Source organism: Delphinapterus leucas, chromosome 4 (genome assembly GCF_059928025.1).
Source record: "Delphinapterus leucas isolate spDelLeu-1000000601 "Yukka" chromosome 4, BTC_Dleu_Yukka2, whole genome shotgun sequence".
Taxonomy (NCBI): Eukaryota; Metazoa; Chordata; class Mammalia; order Artiodactyla; family Monodontidae; genus Delphinapterus; species Delphinapterus leucas.
This window is the reverse complement of record NC_143132.1, coordinates 115,884,433-115,906,539: the sequence shown is the minus strand read 5'-3', so window position 1 is coordinate 115,906,539 and position 22,107 is coordinate 115,884,433. Positions and strand designations below refer to the sequence as shown.

Genomic DNA, 22,107 nt, shown 5'->3' with positions numbered 1-22,107 from the left:
CACTGGGGAAATTAAATTCCTAGTTATCTGCTGATAACTGATGGCCTGATCACCCAGGCCATACTTCAAACGTAGAATCCGTTTCTACTTTATCCTGTGCCTCAGTTTCCACAAAACACACTCTCAGAAAATTATGTGTATTCAACAAAGATTTCTAACTATGAGAGCATCTCTGAGCAGTCACTTCATCTAGGAACTAAATTATATGCTTAATTTGCATCAGGCTATACACAGCTAATCTGTTAGTTTACAATGCTCTTTTCTACAGTCAGGCAGAAAAATTGAACTTGTGTGTTCTAAGCTTTGGTGAATAGCTGATAAAGAGTCACTAGGCCTCTAAAAGAAATATAATGAAATCTAATATTTAGGCTAATATCCCCTTAATTTTACCCCCTAGACTTCGGCAAATAGCTATCATTGTATGATGATGCAGTTTTCTTTCAAAATGTGTTCTTTGTAATTGTATTCTTTGAAATGTGTTCATTGTAAATGTGTTCTTCCTTGTGTAGCTTTGGGCAAGTTACCTGGCTTTTCTGTGCCCCACTATCCTAAGGTATAGAACTGGAATATTCAAATCCGCCTTACAAAGATTCAGTGAATTAGTACATGCAAAGCACCAAGAACTGTGAGTGACACATGGGAAGTACTCAATAAATATCAGCTATAATTAGCAGAAGTATTAATATTATTCATTTAAAAACAAGTTAAGTATCTTAATTGTTATCCTGACCTGCAAGGTTGAATTTTTTTAATCATATTTTCTTCTTCTTCAGTTGCACAAAGAAACAGTACTTACGGTTAGTATCTTTCATCCCAGATTGTAAACCATGACTTTTGGTCCAGTGAGTGACCATTTTCAAAATGTTGTCTAAACAGTTAATAGATACCCATATTAGCAGTTGTTGTAATTTTGAACTGTAAAATTAAAGATGTTTTTAAGATGAAAAAAAAACTACTACAAGTGTTTGTTCCTTTTTGTTTTTATCTGTTATTATTACTGTTATTTTGTTATTTTATTATTTTGTTATTTTGTTTTTATCTGTTATTATTACTACTACTATTATTATTACTGTTGTTATTATTACTAATTATTGCTTAGTCAAAACCTCGAAGTATTAGTCATTAATTTCTAAGCTTATAAAGGAAGCCAGTGGAGCAAGCTATAAAATTCACCTTTGATATTGTACAAAGTTCAGAAGGGTGAATTTAAAACTTTCCTTAATGATGGTACAGAAGTTATTTGCTTATGAACTGCTGAAGGAATCCTCCGTGAGTATTTAACTGAGTCTCCTTGTCTGATTTTGCTTGGATCTTCAGTGATATGTCAAAAAAATCCAAAAGTTTGTGACCAGGATCTGTCTAACTTATGTGACTATAGACTCTTTGCTTTCAGAATCAAAATTTTGACTTTCAGCAAAAAACTTTTATTTCTAATTTAAAATGAGTTAAGCTTTTACTTTATTCAGCCACATTAAGCATTTAGAAAATTGTATATAGATCTCTTCTTTTTATCTATTGATTAATTTATTATGATTAGTTTGAAAAAAATTTTTTAATGTGTTGGTTTTTTTTTTTTTCAGACTTTAGGTAATGGGCAGATCAGAAAGTCAGATGGATATAACTGATATCAGCACTCCAAAGCCAAAGAAGAAACAGCGATGGACCCCACTGGAGATCAGTCTCTCCGTCCTTGTCCTGCTGCTTGCCGTCATTGCAGTGACAATGATAGCTCTCTATGCAACCTATGATGGTGAGTTACTCACACACCTGTGCCCACAAACATGCAGAAGACAGTGAAACCTTCATCCTAGGTTTTTCCCATCTATTAAACAATGTGTTAAGGAAAGAGACACTTAAAGATGGTGATATAAAGATTCATTTATAAAATGTAACATCAGTATGCCAAAACACCTAACTTTGACTAAAATACAATGTCTTTTATGCTTGAGGTAAGTTATTAATTGCCAAGTATGTTTCGTGCACTCGTATGTATTTTAATGAAGATTCTAATGTATAATTTTACTTGATGAAAGTATTTACAATTTTATAGCCAACTTCAATTAGTCAACTTTTGTTGTGTCATTGAAATTCGAAACGGCTTTACAAGAATTTAAGAGGTCTAATTTGAGCCTTAGAAGTTTTTCACAATAAGGATTAGAAAAGGTTGGTTCATTAATGGAAAAAAAAATGATTACCAGAGTAAAACAACTGATGTTTCAACTTAATAGACCTAGGGCTTAGTGGTCAGGGATGATGTAAGAAATACATTTCTTTCCTTCATTTAAAAAATTTTAAATTTAGGATTTGCTTATTTTATTCCTCTATATTTTCTTTTAACTACTGTCAATGATATATAATACTTAGGTTTTAGTTCTTGCTTTAAGGAATTGATTATTTAATTGGCCGTTTATAAAAGAACAAAAGGTAGGGAGAAAGAATATGTGTATTGCAAATATTTATGCATGTATCCTCCTTTTTCTAGATGGTATTTGCAAGTCATCAGACTGCATAAAATCAGGTAAGAAGATAGTTTTTAAATTTAATAGTTTTACAATTAATGTATAACATTTAAAAATCAAATGCTAATAGATCTTTATATTTGCTTTGTGTATATTTTTATTTGTTATAGGTCATTAATTAATAGTCAAAGAACATCAAAATTTACTTAAGTAGTAGATTTGTTAATTTATTCATTCCAAAAAAGAATTCACTCTTTTCAACCCTAGAGTATATGGTAGGGTAGAGATGGAGAACTATATCTGTAGCTTTATGGAGCTTGCTATGTAATTGTAGAAAAAAAATCAGCACTTGAAACGGCACGCATCATATCATTAAGTGCTAAATTTCTCAATGCAGATCATTAGAGGGGTAAGAATGAAAAAGGGAGTGACATATAGTTCTGTAAAACAAGGTGGAGAAGTTAGATTTGGGAGGGGTCTTGAAGCAGGGCTAGGATTTGGAAGTGGAGGTACAGAAGAGGGAATTCCAAACTAGAAGAAAGAACAGGAATAAATCGTGTAGAGAAGCAGTGAAAATGTAGGCATAATAGATAGGGACATGTTATGGAGAGCTTTGAAAATTCATGTTTAGCCTTGATTTTGTAGTAAAAGAGAAAAGGATATTTTCCTGAACAGATCACTCGTTAAGGCAAAAGTTGGAAGATGATTCTGAGAATGCTAGGCTGGGTGGATTGAGTGAAAAGCTAGGGAGGGAGGGCAGGTAGGGGCTGCTTCTGTAATCCAGGTGTGAGTTTAGGAGGGCTGCTTGCGGTGGGATGAAAGAGCTATGAGACAATGTGAGGAACAATTGGATGGCTTAATAGCACTGACTTGCTAAATGAAGGATATGAATACTTTGAAAATGACACCAACTTTGAAACCTCAAGGGACTCAGGAGACTGTGGCAGCTCATACTGAAATAGCAAAGTTACGAGGTAAGTTTGTTTTAGGGAGGTTGTGATTAATGTGGATTTAGACCTATTGCGTGTAAGTCAGGGGTAACATCCAAGTGGAGATAGACAGCAAGAAAGTAGAGATCGAGTGAATTTAGGATCTGTCAACCAAGGGGTGATAGCTGAAGCCTTGGGACTATTTGAGTTCCTAAAAGTAGAAGAAGTGTAAGAGCTGAACTTAAGAGGACATCAAGAATTAGAGTAGAAGGAAAAGAAAAGTCAGAGAAGGGAACAGAGAAGTATATGGAGCTGTAGAAGTCACATCAATTAGAATGTGGTGAAAAAAAGAACATTTTGACAAGGAGAAGAAAGGTGGTAGCTGGCATAGCACCTTGGATATGAACACAGTGTTTATGCCCTTTGACAAGAGATTCTAAACTTCCTTTCTGATGTCTACATTTCTTCCAAGAAATAATCTGTCCCAAATGATTTTTAACCATTTTCTGTTGGGTTGTCTTATCTGGGTTTTTGTTATTCACTGACCTTTGCAAAATAGTAATGGGAAAATATTGTGGGATTCTAGGTTATAGTCTAATGTCCTTAGTATGTATGTGCTCTTTGGTTTTCTGTATTGCTTTTTGCCTTTTTTCCCCCCGCACTGCATCTCAAGTACACTGACCACATGTACACTCTGGGACATGATGTGGGTAGCTTGAGGGAGACCTGATTGGGATACTAGCCATTTGCTCCTCAGTGTAATAACATGCACTTTCCCATCCAAGGGCCTTCCCAGAAACAAAAGAAGTTTCTTTATTCCTCAGGGAAATGGCTGCACAGGTGCCTTGGCTGGGAGATGTCCAGGGTCTCTGTGCCAGAGTTGGTATGTGCCCAAGTTGTCAAAGTTACCATTTGCTTCTCCCTAAATCCTATCTCTCCTTTCTGTCTACCAGCTGCCCTATTATATGCTCATGCTATTCTGTTTTGAGTAACTCCCACTTATGTGTTGCCCTCTAATTATCTCTAAGTTTCTCAGTCCTCAGTATACTTGATGCATCTATTAAGTCTCTTAATCTGTAGGTTCTCTCAGATTTTTCTCCCTCTCACTCTTTTTTCTTGGATTTTATTTTTGAAGAAACTAGATCCTTTGACTAGGTAGGCATATCTTTGTAAAATCCTACAGGTGATTGTACCCCAGAGATCTGAGCAGGTTCCTTTAGTGGTACCCACCTAAGGAGCAATATGACATTTGGAATCTGGAATCTTACATGTGACTTAATGTTTAGAGGTATGGCTTTGGCTTTTTTTTATACTGGTTGGCAAGGCTTAACTCATTAAAATGTATTTAAACTGTATCCTTTAATTGTAGTTTAGAAATCATACCAAATGTAAAAAGCACCTCACAGAACTATACCTTGGCAGAGAAATGTATACAATGGAAATAGCTTCAGTGGTAAACAAGGTTGCTGAATAGCTGTGTGTTTTTCTTCATTCTGCTCTTTTGGTTCACAAGCTGCTAGAATACTTTCATATTCATAGTTACTCTTCCTCCCTGGGGGGAAAATGATGAAACTCACTCTTATGGATAAAGTTTTTATGCCCTACACATACACACACACACACACACACACACACACACACACACACACACAGAGTCCTCTACTGGTTAGAAAATATTTTCTGCCACAGAAAACATAACTGTTGCTTTTAGAAATTGCTTCAGATTAAGAAAACTCTAGGGGAAATCTTGGACAGAAAAAAAAGGGAGAGAGTGAAAGAATGGAGTGGATGGAAAGAAAAGAAAGAATAAAAGATGTTGAAAAAAATATAAAGTCTCCTACCAGCAATTCTATAGATTACTTTAAAAGATTGGGAGAATTCAAACCTGAGCACAGAAATTGTTGAGAATAGGAAAAGTTAGGTATTGATACCCAAGGCGCTTATTTCAAGTGAAAGTTGGTTTTAGCTGAAATCTTTCTCCTCATGGAAGGGAAAGTCATGGCAAGTGCACTTCTCTCTTTGATCCTTTGAAGTCAAGGGATGGAGGTCAAGCCACACCAAGGCAAAAATAAAATACTGCAGAAAGCTTTGGATCATCTTGAAATTTGTTTGGTGTTGGGTCCTTTAAATCTGAGCCTCTATAAATTTAAATATTTGTAATATACATAAAATGCTGTTTACATGACATACTTTAAATTAACTTGCCTGTATAAGAAATGCATCCCTCTGAAAGATTACACCAGACCTAAAATGAAACAAACACTTCTTAACAAATTACAAGTTAAGGCAGTGTTCAAAACCCTACTATTAAAGCATGGGTAATACTATTCATCTCTTATTTACTATATAAGATTGTTAAAAACATGGAATTATAGAGCTTGGGTGTGATTTCTCAAACGTCTCTGTGTAAATCTAAATCCTGAAACTGGCTTCCATTGCATTGCAACCTTACTAAGATTTCAAGGAATCATATACTTTAAATCAGGATTTCTCAGCTTCATCACTGTTAACATTTTGGGCTGGATAATTCTTTGTTATGGGGAAGGGGGCTGTTCTGTGCATGGTAGGGTGTTTTACAGCATCCTTGGCCTCCACCCACTAGGTGACTATCAGCACCTTCTCCCAGCTGTGACAACCAAAAAGTATCTCCAGACATCGCCAAATGTCTCCTTGGGGCAGCAGTATCATTTCCACTTGGGTACCACTGGCTTAAATAATCTCAAGAGATCATCTAATGCTTTTCCCTTTGAGGTAGACAGAATAATGCCTCCCTAAAGATGTCCACTTCCTATCCCTGGATCTTATGAATATGTTACCTTATAAGGCCAAAGGTACTTTGCAAAGGTGATTATTAAGTTAAGGATATTGGGGAGATTATCCTGAATTATCGGGATGGTCTTATGTGATCACAAGGTTCTTATAAGGGGAAGGGAACAGGAGGGTCAGAATCAGAGAGAAAAATGTAACAACAGAAGCAGAGGAAGCCAAGTTTGGAGTAATATAGCCATGAGCCAGGGAATGTGTGCAGTCTCTAGAAGCTGGAAAGGGAAAGGGATGGTTCTTCCCTAGAGCATCCAGAAGGAATGCAGCCCTGTTGACCCCTAGAGCCATAAGATAATAAATTTGTGTTTTTCTAAGTCACTGCGTTTGTGGCAATGTGTTGTAGCAGCAATAGGGAACTAATAATACACCCTTCCATAGTTCTTTTATTTGGGGGCTGTCTTTGAAGAGTTAAAACACACACACAGTGTTTCTTGCTAAACTAGTGTTTTATTACTAAATTGAGGTATGTAATATAATAAAGTAAAAATAGAAGATAAAATAGAATAATAATAGCTAACACTTACTGAATGTTTATGTGTCTGACACTATTGTAAGCAGTTTACATTTGATCCTCATAATGACCTTGTGAGGTAGGTACCATTTATACATTCCTTTTACAGATGAACAAACTTGAGCTAGGATTGCACTCCAGGCAGCCTGACTCCAGAACCTGTATTCATGACCACTTTTCCCTGTTGCCTCAAAGGACACCAGGAGTCTATCAAACTTTTAATACTCTGTGCCTGTACGTACAGTATTTGAGAGCAGATTGCCTCCCCTCATGCTAGAACTTGGAACTAAAGGACATAAGATGACTCTCAGAGAGTTGAAATAATTAAATACAGACTAAGAAGGAGGAGAATGAATATTTCTTTGACCAAGAAACAAGCTACTTTACTGAGAACAGCGGATCAGCTTCATCAGTGATTTTAGTACATCAAACACAACATGGAATTAAGGGGTTTAAAGAAGCAAACATTAGCAGTGTAGTCCTAAACTCTCCAGGGGATAGAGAAACCAAATTAAGATACATGAGCCATACAGTTCTCAAGAGAGAGCAAGACCATCTGTACAGTTGTGCAGGTTGTACACTGCACAATTGTGGCAGCCCTGAGGGACAGGTTTGTGGAGCGTCAGGACCTGGATGAAACCCCTCGTAACTATCCATTTCCTTTAATTCTTTACTCATCAAGCAAACTTTGGATGAGTATTTAAATATTAATACAGGGAAAGGAGGCATTCTGTTCACTTGAAAGATATGTTAAGCTTGGTGAGATTATGTATTCATATTCTGATTTATAATCACTTTTGTGTGGCTTGAGCTGTAACCCTTGAAGTAAATGAACCTTCCAAATATCTGATCATTTCTTCAAGGACCAGATCCTGATAGTGCCCTAAGTGAAGTATCTTGTTACCAGCTGGCCTTTTCATGGCAGCAACAAGGAATCTCTGCATTGCTGTGGGCCATGGTCCCTCCTTTCTTGCCTGTTAACACCCCAGAAGCCTCCACGAAGAAAAATGACACAACTAGATGAGAACAGGAAAGACCGCAGACAGACTCTTGAGGGCTGCCAGGCATGTAACAGCCTTTCAGAGTGGGAGATGAGGCTATTTCATTATGTAATTTAGCTTGAAAAAATCCTTCAGGCAATAAGAACGCAGCCGGCATCTTAGTGGAAAGGCTGCTGAAGCACACCTTTGTTAATTTAAATGTGGCATGTGGCAATTTGCTTTGGGCGGCTTCCCTGACACCATTCTCCTGACAATTGTGTAGCAATACTTGCTTCAAAAATTCTCCAGTCAAAATTAGCATCTGTCAATCACATCCTTTCCAAGAAAGGGAGTCAGTGATGTGATAAATACACACATATGTAACTTTTTTTTTTTTTTTTAACCTTCTGGGTAGATTTTAAGCAGTAGTGCACCATCTTTTTTTAGTGCAAGGTCAAGGTATTGAAAACATAGATAAGTTGGACTAGGTGGTTAAAAGGAAAGAAAATTAGCAATGCCTGATAAGCTTATTTGGAATCTTAAGGTTTATTTTACAGCTGCGAACATTACCTGTGCGTAAAGGAGTGGATATAAACGCTAGCTTGCAGGGGGTGGGGTGAGGACCCCAGCTTTATGTTCAACATTGTAGAATGAGAAATATGGGAAGGCCCCTCTGCAGTTGAAGGGTCTTGCTTTGTCCTGCTCACCAAAATCCATGGTGTAGCAAGGTGCTTCCCAATAAGCCTTTGATATAATATGAAGCTCCAGTTAATAATATTGATAGATTTTTAAAGGGAAATTGAAAAATAAAGAGTTAAAAAGACTGTAAGGGGAAAGTTACACAAGCCCTTGAATCTTGAAAAATTTTGTTCTCTGAGATCATTCAGAAAAGGAAATTCTGGGGTGGGGGGTGGTTGTTTTGATCCGATTTCTGACTGATTGAAAGCTGGAATAAATTCTCTTTGTTCAAAACACCCTCACCCCATACCCACTAGAAGGGCTATAATAAAAAAGATAGACAATACCACGTGTTGGTGAGGATGTGGAGATTAGAACTATCATACATAGCTGATGGGAATGTAAAATATTTCAGTACATCCCAGTGCGATATATAAAAACCATTTTGGAAAACATTTGGCAGTTTATGTGGAAAATTAAACATACACTTCCCATACAACCCAACAATTTCACTCCTAGGTATTTACCTAAGAAAAATGAAAATACATGTCCTCAAAAGGATTTCATGTGATTTTTAAATTACAGCATTATTCATAGTAGCCAAAACATGGAAACAACCCAAATACCCCTTAATAGGTGAATAAACAAAATATGGTATGGGTATAAACGGGAATACTACACAACAGCAAAAAGGAACAAACTGTGATACTTGCAACAATAAGGAACCTCAAGAATGTTATACTAAGTAAAATAAGTCAGACAATCATAAAACCTGCATATTATATAACTTCATTTATATGAATTTACAGAAAAGGCAAAACTGTAGAGGCAGAAAGTAGAATAGCTATTGCCTAGGGCCTGGGAGTGGAGCAGGGATTCCTGCAAATGGGCAAAAGGAAACCTTTTGGGGTGATGGAATTTTTCTAAATTGGATTGTGGTGATCACTGCACAGCTGTATAAATGTATTAAAAGTCATTGGGTGAATCTTATGGTATGCGGATAAAAAGCAACAAAATCACCCTTATCCCTTTTTTTCCCATCTCTCCAGTGTCCATTTGTAAGTAATTATCTTCTGTTTTGATCTTATGCTTGTTATTTGAATTAAATATTGAGTCTGTTGATTCCTATTTCCACAATTCAAAGTGATTATGTGTAGTTTTCAATGCCTACCAAATCACTAAATAACTTAAGCTTCTCAGTTTGAGTGAGTACCTATTATTTGATCATATTAGTGTTATATTGATGAAAAGTCTATGGAAATTGTAAATCAACTAGGAAGTTGAAGTTATTTCAGAATTAGACATTGGAAGCATTGTTTCCATGTGCTGGAGTTTCACTTTCAGAGCAAGTGAGAGATATATGTGGTATGGTAGGGCCAGGTGGACCTGTCATCTGTCAATCAAAGGCAGAATACTGGGTCTACCACAAAGTGGATACTGGTGACAGTCATACTTCTGGGAAAATGTGTTGGTTTTTCATAAGGGTTCTATGAAATGTTTCCCTTTTCACCTTGACTACTAGTGTGTCAAGAGACTTGTTTTTAACCTATAATTATAATCTTTGCATACATTTGATTCATTAGCATTATTCATGCCCTCCTCCTTCTTTCTCAGCTAATGTATTTGATTTTATTTCCTGTATCCCTGTAAGGCCGCTTTGAATTCTTTTATGAACAATGTAGGTTAATAATTAGATGACTAGAATATAGATAAATTCCAACAATAGATATGTGCAGGAGCAAGGCTGTTAGATAGTAAACTTTATTTCAAAGAGATGCAAGTGTTATGAATAATTAAGGCACAATCTTTTGAAAGATTACAGCTTCTTTTTCCACTAAGCCAACAACATGGTAGAACTAAGATGTAAGTTCAGGCCACATCCTGTGTTGTTAGTATGCGATCTTAATTAAGTCAGTTTAGCCCTCCGCGTTTCATTTTCCTTACCTACAAAATTGAAATTAAAAGTGTCTTATTTTACAGAGAAACAGCAAAGATTAATGACAGCCTATTTCATGTTATGCATCCTTCAAGGAGATGCACCACAGGTATAATGCACAGATATATCCCATTTAATGTGTTCTTTCATGAAAGTAACGGATGCGCTACTTAAAGCTATTTATTGAGAAAAAAAAAAGCTATTTAGTGAGAATCAAAAGAAAGCAGTCAATATATTTTTTAAGTGGAAGGTGTAGCCAAAAATAGAGAGGGTAGGGGGTGGAGGGAGGGAGAGAGAGAGAGAGAGAGAGAAAGTACATTTTAGATAGTCTCGGGTAAAAATGTCATCTCTTATTAACATTTTCCTTGACTACTGTGCTCTATGTTAGCACAGGGAGTGACAGTTCAGCCTGTGAATGAACTGTAAAATGAACACAATCAGAAATGGGCACTTGGATCCATGTTTCCTGTAAAGCAAAATGCTTTTTTTTGTTTGTTTTCTGTAAAGCCAGTCAAGCACAACTTGATTTGAACACGTAGCTATTCTGTGCTCACCCTTGCAGACATTCACTGTTAGCCCTTCCCTCCCCAATGATTAACCCCTCAAAGTAAATAAGCCAGAGGCCTGTGGTAAGAGGAGAATAACTAGATTCTTGTTATTCAAAGCGTGGTCCACTGTACCATCAGCATCAGCTGGGAACTTGCAAAAATGCAAATTCTCAGGCCCCACCTCAGACCTATTCAATCTGCAGCTGCATTTTTAGTAGAGTCCCCAGGAGAGGAGAGTGCACAGTAAAGTTTGAAAAGCGCTGAAGACTAGTGATTCTCAGCTGTGGCTGCTTAGTAGGATAATTGGGGAAACTTTTAAAATATACCCATGCCAGACCTCCCTCCTCTCTGACACACAGAGTTCCAATTCTTTCAGCGGAGTGGTCTCTGGTAAGTGTTGGGGGAAAGGAATTTAAGTAAATAAATTGACATTAAGATATGTAGGAATTCCCTGGACGTTTGCATTTTTAAAAGAAGGTATATGTTAACCAACTGGTTGCTTTAACGAGTGTGATTTCAGACTGTGCCGCTCAGTAAAAACTAAGTCAGAGCAGAGGGTCACTAGGCCTGTTTTTCTACTAATAATGGAAAAGCTGAACCTGGACTGTCCCCCTGAATTTCCCCAGTAGAATGCGGGCATGGATGTTTTCATAGAGACTTCAGAACAATGTCTTTCCTCATCCATTCATCTATTCATTCGGTCATTTTTTTTATATTTCTCAAAATCATTAATTGTGCACCTTCTAAATGTTGAGCACTTTTCTAGACACTGGGAGTATGAACTAAGATAAACCCTGCCCTCAGGAAAGTGACAGTTTGGTCAGCATGACAGACCAATAAACAAAATTACCATACGGTTTGGGTAAGTGCTAAGGCAGAGAGAAGCAGTGCTACAGTCATTCTGAGAACAGGGCGCCTAAACCACATCAGTCATTATAGACTGGCAGCTAGAGTGATTGTAACTAACAGGGCCAGGAAAGCATTCGCAAGAGGAAATGTCACCTGCTAGTTCAGAAGGCCACTCAGAGGTTGCCAGGCCAGTGGAGCAGAGGGCAGCATGTGCACAGGCTGGATGCAAGATGCATGCAAAGGCTGGGTGAGTGTAGGATCTGCAAGTGGTTCATGATGGCTGGCGTGTAATGTGAAATGCACTGGGTTATAATTCCTCTTCAAGTCTATAGAAAATGAATAAATATGTTATGGGGAGCATCTAAAGGATTTTAAGCAGAAGTGGAACATATTCAAGCTTGCCTGCTGGCTAGCACAGACTTGGTGAAGTGGAGACAAAGATTTACCCACACAAGGGAATACTATTTCCAGGTCCCGGGTATGAGGGAGACTTTAGCAAGGTTAAAGAACTGGAAGAATGGCTATAGGGCTGAGTCACAGTGGGCATGAATGTGGATGTGAGAGTGGGGGTGAGAAGGGTGTTTGAGTGCTGGCACAAGAGATAGGCAGAAACTGAATCTTGTAGTCTGTGGTAAAGTGTTTGAGCCTTCCTAATAGCAATGGGAAGTTACAGAAGGAAGGGTTTTCAGTGAAACATGACTTGATCCGAATTGTTGAGAAGGGTCACTGACTGTACCTGAAGAATGACTCTGGGCAAGGAATTGGGCTACTGCACACTTAATCTGGATGAGAGCTAAGGGTTGCCTGGATTTGATGGTAACAGGGTGGAGAGAATAGATGGATTTGAGAAATATTTAGGTGGTAGAATTTATAAGGCATAGTGTTTATGTAAATATGTGAGGTTGTGAAAAAGGAGTGAAATGTAACTCAAGTTTCTGGCGTGAGAAACTAGGTGGTAAGTGTTGCCAGTCACTGAGCCAGGGAACACAGAGGAAGAGCTGCTTGGATAATAGGCTGGGGCCCATGCAGCAAAAAGTTCCCTTTGAGACAGTGTAGATTTGGGATACTGGTGAGTCTTCTGTGTGGCGAAGTTCAGGGAAGTCTAGGTTGGAGATAAGGATTCAGGAGCCATCAGCGTAGGGGAGAGGTGGTTGAGATTTCCCAGGAAGGAATGGAGATTTTTTCAAAGAAACTGAAGAGAAAGAGCCAGGGAGGTACAAGGAAAATCAGTAAAGTGTAAAATCACTGAAGCAAAAGTTAGAGAGTATGTTCAAAATCAGAGTCTGATCACTGGAGTTAAATGCAGCTGAGAGGTTGAGTAGGACAAGAAATGAAGGCAGAAAGGAAGAGGTTGAAGATTCCATTGAAGATGGGAAAGTTGATGGATCTTGTTCCTGGGGATGTAAGAGAGGATATATCCAGAGAAAAGATGGCAGGACCCCTCTTAAACAGAGGAGGACCCCCTCTTCCTCTCTTACCAGGGGGAAAGCAGCAATGATAGTGTGCATGCAAGTACGGTTAGAGGCTGAGAAGGATGGGAAGCCATGTGGCTCATCCAGTTACTTCAGTTTTCTCTGTGTAAGAGGAAGTAAGGGTATTGAAGGCTGGAAAGGGCCAGTGTATGGAGTGGAAGGGAAGGCTAAGCAGGACCACGTAGAAAGGCTGTGCACAGAATTGATGGCCCTGTTGAAGCTGAAGGCCATAATTTGAAATGGCATTAAACCAGGAAGTTATGGGGTTTTCCCAGCATCACAGGTAATATCTTCCACAGATATTTATGGAGTACTGTTCTAGTTGCTGCAGATGCAGAAGTGAACAACACAAAGTCCCTGCTCATAAGGAGCTTGCAATAAAGAAGTCAATCAATAAATCTGTAAAAAACATTCTTAAATATCTTAGCCTAGAGTTGGAAGGGAAAAGGTAGGCAGCTGGGAAGATTCAGGGTAGGCTCATGTGCAGGGGCGAGGGAATGAACTACTTTGCTGAGATGATGGTTTAAATGATGATACCACAGGATGTAGGCTGGATAGAAGGTGAAAGAAAGGCAAAGGAAGAACAGAGTGAGCATGAAGTGAGAATTCTCAGGAAAGTAGAAGAGCAGGGGCAGAGGGAATAAAGAAATGAAGAAACTTCTACGTATGGGAAGGCCAAAGTGTAGGTTACTCAAGTTGAAGATTTCAAAGGTAGAACTGTTCTTGGTGTTAACAACATTAGGACCATGAAAATGCAGGTACAGATGTGGAATGGAGGTGAAGGTCATGAGAGTTTCTAAGGTTAAGAAATTCTTAAGCCAGAGAGTAGCAGAGATTGTCCACATAGTCCCTGATGTTACTTGGGAAGATGGTAGAACATTTGTGGAAGGGAAGGCTGAGCGAGGCGTTGAGTCTTTAATAAACAAAGATGAATGTCTAGGAAGTTAGTGGATGACAGAGATAAAGTAGGTGAGGTGGGTGGGGATGGTCAGCTGGCAGAATCCTAAATAAACACAGTGGAGAGGAATGATTTGGAGGCTGTATAGAGTGATAGAAGAAGACTGGTTTTGTTTTTCAGTGTGCAGAGTGCTGAGGGAGAGAGAGAGCTTCAGGGGAGAGGGTTTCCCTTAAATCAGAGAGCTGAAGGGAATATCTGTGAGTAGGCTCAGGGCTTAATAAATCATGCCTTCTTGCCCAAGATGACTCTAGAAGTGCTCTTCTAATCCTGTTTCCTCATACAACCCAAAGCCCTTTCTTTCATTCTCTAGAGGTAGGATTGTAGGAGATACCCTTCTGAATGGAGGGAAATGTTTGCTGACAAGAGTCAGATTCTAGAATCATAGGATGTGCCACCCGATCTAGAAATTAGTCCACACAGGGTAGGGTTTTCAACTTCTTTGTTGTCATATGTGATAATGTCACTCCAGTGGATCAACAGCAGCCGGTAAAAGGAGACACTGGAGGGCTGCCTGTCTGGCATGTTGTGCGGGAACTCCGTTTGATGGAATTCGAATTACTCATGAATTCATTTTTATTTGTTTTTTCACCAGCTTAGATAAAAACTCAAAGTGAATCAGTGAGTTCTTATCTCAAAACAAAATGTTTGTTTAAACATTTTTCAGAGGCACGATCTCCCTTCAAAATTAAAAGAAACACGCAAAAAAAAAAAAAAAAAGCCACTATTTGGGCTTCCCTGGTGGCGCAGTGGTTGAGAGTCCGCCTGCCGATGCGGGGGACATGGGTTCGTGCCCCGGTCCGGGAAGATCCCACATGCCGCGGAGCGGCCTGGCCCGTGAGCCGTGGCTGCTGAGCCTGCGCGTCTGGAGCCCGTGCTCCGTAACGGGAGAGGCCACAACAGTGAGAGGCCCGCGTACCGCAAAAAAAAAAAAAAAAAAAAAAGATAAAATTAAAAGAAACAAAAAAGTACAAACGGAACTATCACATTTCAGATACTTTTCAATCCAGAGAAGTCTGACAGTAGGTACCTTAGCTTGAAACTAATAAAGAGAGGTTTGGTCCACAGCACAGACTAAAGGATTAGGAAGTCAAACTGAAATCAATTAGCAGGTAACCAGTAGCCAGCAGTGCATCTGTTTCTTTGTGCTTGATGCCTAAAACAAAAACAAGCAAGCCAATTATAAAATGGGGAAGATGGCTTAGGCCATATCTTTTAAGTAGTTCCCTTTGTTAATCAAGGCTTTCTTGAACTTCAAAGAAACTCTTATTGAAAGAACTCCCAAATCATTAAAGACTTATAATAAGATGTGCTTGAGGATCTAGTAGTTATTTAAAAATACTTCCAGAAAAGAAATCTTTTGTAAAATCTAGGGGCTTAATTTTCTGGTATAATGAAATTAGTTGAGTGAAATTAGGATGTTTCTGATACCTCTGCCAGTCTGAAGCCAAAATGAATTCATTATCCCTGAACACATGTATATAGCAATCAATGATTTCACTAACTTAGAAGCCAAGAAACAAAGTATTAACAATTGTATTTGTTCAGAGAAATAATTTAATTATATTTAAGTGAATCAAATAAAAAAGCAATATATGAAAAGTCATTAACTGAACAGAATATTTCTCAAAGCCCTGTGTATATAATATTCTGTAGCAAGGAAATGACAATGTGTTGAGAAGAAATGGCACAAGTGAAACCTTGAAAGTCCCCTTAAACTCGTATCCATGCAAATATGAATCTTTAAAAGAGAATATAAGTTAGCAGCTATAGATACTATGAAACTTTACATGATGCATTTCAACAACTATGTAATAAAATTAAAACAAAGAAAAGAAGTGGGAGGATTTGCAAAGCTGACAAACTGGTTGAGTTCCATGAAGGCCCTTGTTGCAGGATCAGCCCCATTGCAGGCCCAGGCCCTTACCAAGAACAAGGTCAGCGACTCTGGTTCCATCTCCAGTCAGTCTCACGTCTGGTGAGCTGCCTCTGACCCCAGCTCTAGTGAGTGGGTTCCTACCTTGTCCCCTGGGACCTCACTTCTGGCTCATTCCCTAGCTATGGAAATTGAGTTTCTGCTTTTTCTTCCCCGTCTTCTGGGACTGAAACCCAGCTTAGTTCTTAACCTCATTGCCTTTTGCCTGAAGAACTTTCTTGGATCACCACACTGTCTGCTGGGTACAGCCCCCTCGTCACAGCTGCCTGCAGTTCCTTGTCCCTGTATAGCTTCTCTCCATTGCTCTTAGCCAGGAACTTCCTCTGTTGCTGATTCCTTGTGGTCTATCTAAAATAGGATTCAGTCTCACTGGATTGGCTCAGACTGCTTCTACCTGAGCCCAGTTTATGTACATGACACACATTTTATATGGAAGAAAAATGTTTCTTCATTTGCTGAGGAAGAAACAACTCACTAATGTTATATGCCAACACAGAAAGCCAAGGATCCGGCTTTTCCCTCAACCATCAGCCAACCACACCTATTAATTTTAAAAACTTAAGGAGGGAGGAATCAGTTCTTTGTCTTGTTTTATTTAAATATAAGAAAATCTAATTAAGTGTTGAAAGTTCAAAATTTTTCAGACACTGCCTATCCGACTTTAAATGAACAATAAAAGCCATTTTTATTCGAGTGTAGTAACAGGCATAAGAAACCAGTATCAAAATATTTTAGATCTGATAAAGTAAGAGTATGGCTTTTAAATAACAGGTGGTGATAATTTCCTAACAGAAGACTTAACTGAGAATGAAGGATTCTTTTGGAGTGTCTATTATGAACTAGTCATTGTGCAAGGTGTTGGAATTAGAATCGTTGCTGTGGGTAAAGGGCGTACCTATAATTATCATTGTTTTTATATTCTGTGGATTACCTGGAAATATACTTTGAGTTATTTCTTAGAAACTGCACATCTCATACTGATAACTTATTTCATGGTTGATGGTCTAAGGCTCCATCTCTCACCTAGCCACACAGTCATACAAACGATGCCATGATGTATGAACCTTACAGAAGAGGTCGTCCGGCAGCTTAACATCTGCAATCCACGAGAACTCTGTCTAGATTCATGGGGAGACCTTGTCCAAACTAGGGCTCCTGAAAGCCTAAGTTGACTTGGCAAGGGCATGTGTTGAAGAGATGATTTGGAACTTTTTGACCAGCCATACAGATAGATTGAGGATGAAAGGACCCACTTCTATTAGATGCCCAAGATAAGGACTTCTAGGACAAGGCTGGCTGTTTCCTGCAAGCTCAGCAAGAGTAAATCATTCTTCCCATGATCAGATCTCTTTCCTAAGCTGGACAGGGTGACAAAGGCCAAGCCCCTGACTATTAGTTCCCACAGGTCTCTTTCCACCAATCAAAGACAGGTAGGGTTCCTCCTGGGATTCTGAGGCCCTGGGGATCTAGCTCTTCATTCTTTATCTATCCTGTATCCTTCCTTCTGAGAATGGCCTATCTTTCCACACTCACAGAGAGCCGCTCTACACTCCAGTCCTCTTTCGGTTGCCTCTTTTATCAAGGCTGTCACTCACCTTCTCTGCCTGGACCACAACTCTGTTCCTGACTCACATATCTGTTGAATGAATGAAGGAATGAAATGGCTTCCCTCTTCCATCTTTGCCTAGCTAACTCTTTCGCTCCCAGCACATCCTATATGCTTACCCATAACTCACGTCTCACTTGTAGTTAGTTGTGCAATGTCTAGTTTTGCCCCCTGTAATAACTATTTCTATCTTACTTATCAGTCTGTTTCCAGCAGCTAGCAAGGTGCATGGCACATAGTAAGTTGTCAATAAATATTGGTTGCATAAATGAATATTTAATTTATTTTTTATATTTATTCTGTCAGGTTCCTTATCTTGGTCACAAAACCAATGTTGTCTAGGCAAGGTGTTTGTTAGGGCACCTGATACACAAATATAGCAGCAAAGAAGTGGTCTCATTCGGGCTTTGTCTCACATATGTAAATTAGATTTCTCAGTTCTGTATCTCCCTCTCAAACTCTTTTCTGTCTGATCTATCTCCTTTGCTAGCAGTAAAGTCAATTACTCTCTTCCTTGGTTGTTTAATTTACCTAGTTAATTCTACCCTCCTAAGCTAGAACTGGGTCAACAAGGAAACAGTTTCTGTATGCATTTCTTTTTCCCACTATTTTCCTGTTTCAGGGAGATTTTTCAACTAATCTCCTACTCAGGTAAGCATTTCCAGCTCCTTGCGACCAAAATCTCCATTAGTCTGGGCTTTCTTTTCCAATTCCAGTTCTCTCAGAGCTTCTTCCTTCTCAGTAACTCATCTCTGCTCTCCTTTAATGAGGCCCTGTGCTCGCCTTCCCTTGAGTGTCTGTTTGGCTAAGTGCTGCTGGTTTTTGACCATCGTCCTCGAAGGTTCCTCTATCCCAGGTTGCTTCACTCATAGTACGCTCATTCAGACTCCTGGTCAGCTCACACATACACGCATAATAAGCTTATTTATAGACGCACACTGCAAGTGACTCCTTACCTCTAAGTTACATAAAATAGGAGCTTTACTTGTCAACTGAATACTACATAAGTTCAGGAATTGGAAATGAGAACAGAGCATAACAACCCTTCGTTTCTAGATATAGTTACACTATAGGAGTTCATATGCATCATAAAAGAAACAGTCTTGTGTCAGAGGAAGACCTGCAAATTCTGTGAGGGCAGGGATTATATGTTTATTCGCCATGACATATATTCAGATCCCAATAGTGTCAGACATGTAGGGGTACTCAAAAATAGTTGTTGAAATGAAATGAAAAGTTTCAGAGTCTTTTCATGGTCCACAGGGAAAAAAATCTTTTTGGAGAAGACAAATGATTTAGCATAACCCTCTGGGTCTTCTATAATAGAACAGAGATACATATTCATTAAAAAAATATAAACATGTGGAGCCTAATACCACCTTGTGTCAACTAAATGCCTAGTTTGTTAATACATACTAAATTTCATAGTGCCCACTGGAGAAGAGTTTTTTTTTGTTTTTACAATTTTGACTTCGTTTGAGGTAGCATTCTACAGCACCAGTGACCCAGCTAATCCTTTTGCTATGATCTTTTTGTACCACGCCCTAACCAAAATTGATGCAAAGGCAGAATGTTTTGAGTTACTCTCAGTAATTACATATTACTGAAGTTGGACTGATCATTTCTGTTCAACAGTGTGATCCAAAATTGCAAAATGTTTAAATGGGAGAAACATGGGTATGTAATTTCATTGCTTCCTCTTCAGAAACATCCACCAGTGTCCAGGAAGCCTGGGATCTAACTGATGAGAGTTACTTAGGGAGCAGTGTAGCCTTTTCATAACCTTCTATATCTTTCCTTAAAAAAGGAACATTATTATTCATTAACATTATAATCAACACATAGCCTTGATAACTTATTTTAAGTGATATATTGTATTTAAATTGCAGTATAATCTCTAATAGCTTTTTGCCAGCAAAGACTCTTTTTGGATTTAAAATGCAAATTGGACTTGAAAAAGAAAATTTATTTTTAGACTTACGGCACTTTAACTTAACTGTAACACAGTTTCAGGGCTTCCATTTGTTAACAGAATGTTTTTGGTTGTGAATTTTGGAGGAATCCCTACTGGAAAATTATTGAATGTCCTCTCTTGGCTGTGAGCCATTCATTTAAATGGGCTATGAGATAAGGCTGAAGAATTTCACTAATTTGGGGAGAGCCAACTAAAGATTATTACTGTAGGTCCATTAGACTTGAGATTTCTGTAATTATCTCAACAAGTTCTAAAAATCTAGGGTCAGATGAGGTGAAAAAGTTTATGTAGCTATGCTCATGTTATGGAGCAATAAAATCTTAATTGGGCATCAGAAAGACAGTGATTGCTACATAATTTAATTTGGATTCTCTCTCTGTGGAGCTTCCAAAATTTTTTTAATGCTCTTTGGAGTTACAGAAGGATGATGCTGTAGAAAAACATCAGTTTAAAATTAGACCTAGGCTCTATCTAAAGTCATATTGGTGGCTTTGGGCATGTAACCACTCTATGCCTAGGTTTCCTTAAAACAGAGGTAACAAGTCCTATTTATAGAGCAATGGGGAGACATTGTAAGGAAGAAATATAATCAAAACCAGAGAAGCAGTTTAACATCATAGTTAAGAGCCTAGGCTTTGGCCACCAGACTGCTTGAGGATAAACTTCAGTTTTGCTACTTACCAACTGTGTGACTTTGGATACAGATTCCTTACCATCAATTTCTATAGCTAGAAAGTGGAGACAAAAATATTGTTACCATATATAGTTTAAATGATAAACAAAGTCAAGGAATTTAGAAAATTGACTCGCATGAAGTAAGCACTTGGCGCCTGACACAGGTCAAACATTGACTTATTATTATTATTACATAAGCATCTTTGGCTGAACCCTAATGAAAATCCTATAGTTTACATTTTGCCTATAAATCTGACAGTGAGTTTATCTGTAAATCTGATAGCAACTGGATTCTAGGTTAAGTATGTATAGCATGTGCCTGTGTGTATGTGGGTGTGAGTGTGCGTTTGTGCCTATGCGTTCAAGGTAAATTGGTCACATGTGTACATGAAATACAATTATAAACTACTCCTCAAGCTAAAACACAAAAAATAGGTCTCCTTTCCTGAGAATTGCAGCTCTACAGAAAAAATTCACTATCTTGGAACTTCCCTCAAATCTACTTGTGTAAATACACAGATAATTTCTGCACAGTTATATAGAGATGACTTTTCTTGGTGCTGACCAATTGGACTAGTGCAAGACTTGACCTTGGCTTAGCTGGAACTTACCCAGTGGCTGACAGGGAGTGCTTGACTAAATGATTAACTAGCAGTCCTGATTACATCCAGCATCGGGTGTTCCCTCCCATTCTTCCCCCCAACCTTTCTTCAACCAAGATATCACAAAAGCAATTTGAAACAGGGATTTCGTTTAAAAGGGAGGATTGGATTTTGCAAGAATCCAGAATGTTTGTAATGAAAACTGCTTGGTTTTATTAGTATTAGTTGGCGTGCTTGCTAATATTCAGTCAGTTTCTCTTTAGGAATGGTCCCCCAGATTCTAGTTTCCACATTGTTGCCTTCTGAATGGAGTCCTTTGTGACCCATTGTGATTACATTGCATTTTCCTTGTGTTCTTTCCAAACGTTCTGACTCTGCCTTAATTTTGGTCAGGGGGTGGTGGGAGGAGGGTGGCAGCAGGGGAATGAGGTCAGCAATACTTTCAGAATGTTGCCAAAGGAGATTTTTAAATTGTCAAAAATTGCCTAGTAAGTAATATCAAGCTTGGTATCTATTAATAAAGCAAACATTTAGGATAGGAGTTTGGGTCAGAAATGAATGTCCTAAGGCCTTCACAGGAGCATTTGCTCCTGGGTGCCCCAGCATTTCTCTGACCTCTTCTGGACACTTCCATAGCAGTCATAAGCCAGGCTGATGACTACAGTGATTTTTAAGATACCAAAATGAAAATGTTGTGTGAAAATGTTTTGGGAGCAAAAAACCAAGGGCGTAGGCCGATTGGGAGAGAACAGAGCTGAAAACAGTTTTGCTCATAAAGGCTTCCTTAAACCTTACTTATGCAGGGCAAGAACCATCAGTGAAGAAATTTTGCCACCAAGCCAGATATGTGGCATATATGTTATAAATAGATGCCTAGCCTATTTAAAATGTTCGACACCAAAATATATAGTGGCCAGGATTTTTTGAAAAATACAGTAGTAATTGAGAAAGAAGTGATTTGAAACCATTCCCACTTAATATTGTTGTTTGTTGTGCACATTTTCCTGGATATTTTTTAAAAGCCTCAAAGAAAAAATGGACAAAAGCGTAGTCAATCCTAATCATTTACAGATTTCCTATTTGCTAATTCACCTACTGGCTAAAATTTACTTGTTACCCCCAAATCAATACTCACGGTGCTTTCGAGGTCATTTACAGACATACACAGATTGA

The 22,107-nt window shown here is 38.5% G+C and overlaps 1 protein-coding gene across 1 annotated transcript in view; it reads left to right on the top strand.

Annotated features, from left to right (window-relative positions):
- The first annotated feature begins 1,376 nt into the window (after positions 1-1,376).
- The window catches only part of MME (membrane metalloendopeptidase), an 85,278-nt gene continuing 64,547 nt past the window's right edge, over positions 1,377-22,107 (top strand). Inside the window, exons 1-2 of the mRNA XM_022582812.2 lie at positions 1,377-1,750; positions 2,483-2,518. Coding sequence (XP_022438520.1) covers positions 1,591-1,750; positions 2,483-2,518 — 196 coding nt within the window. The 5' untranslated portion in view covers positions 1,377-1,590. The remainder of the gene's footprint in view (positions 1,751-2,482; positions 2,519-22,107) is intronic.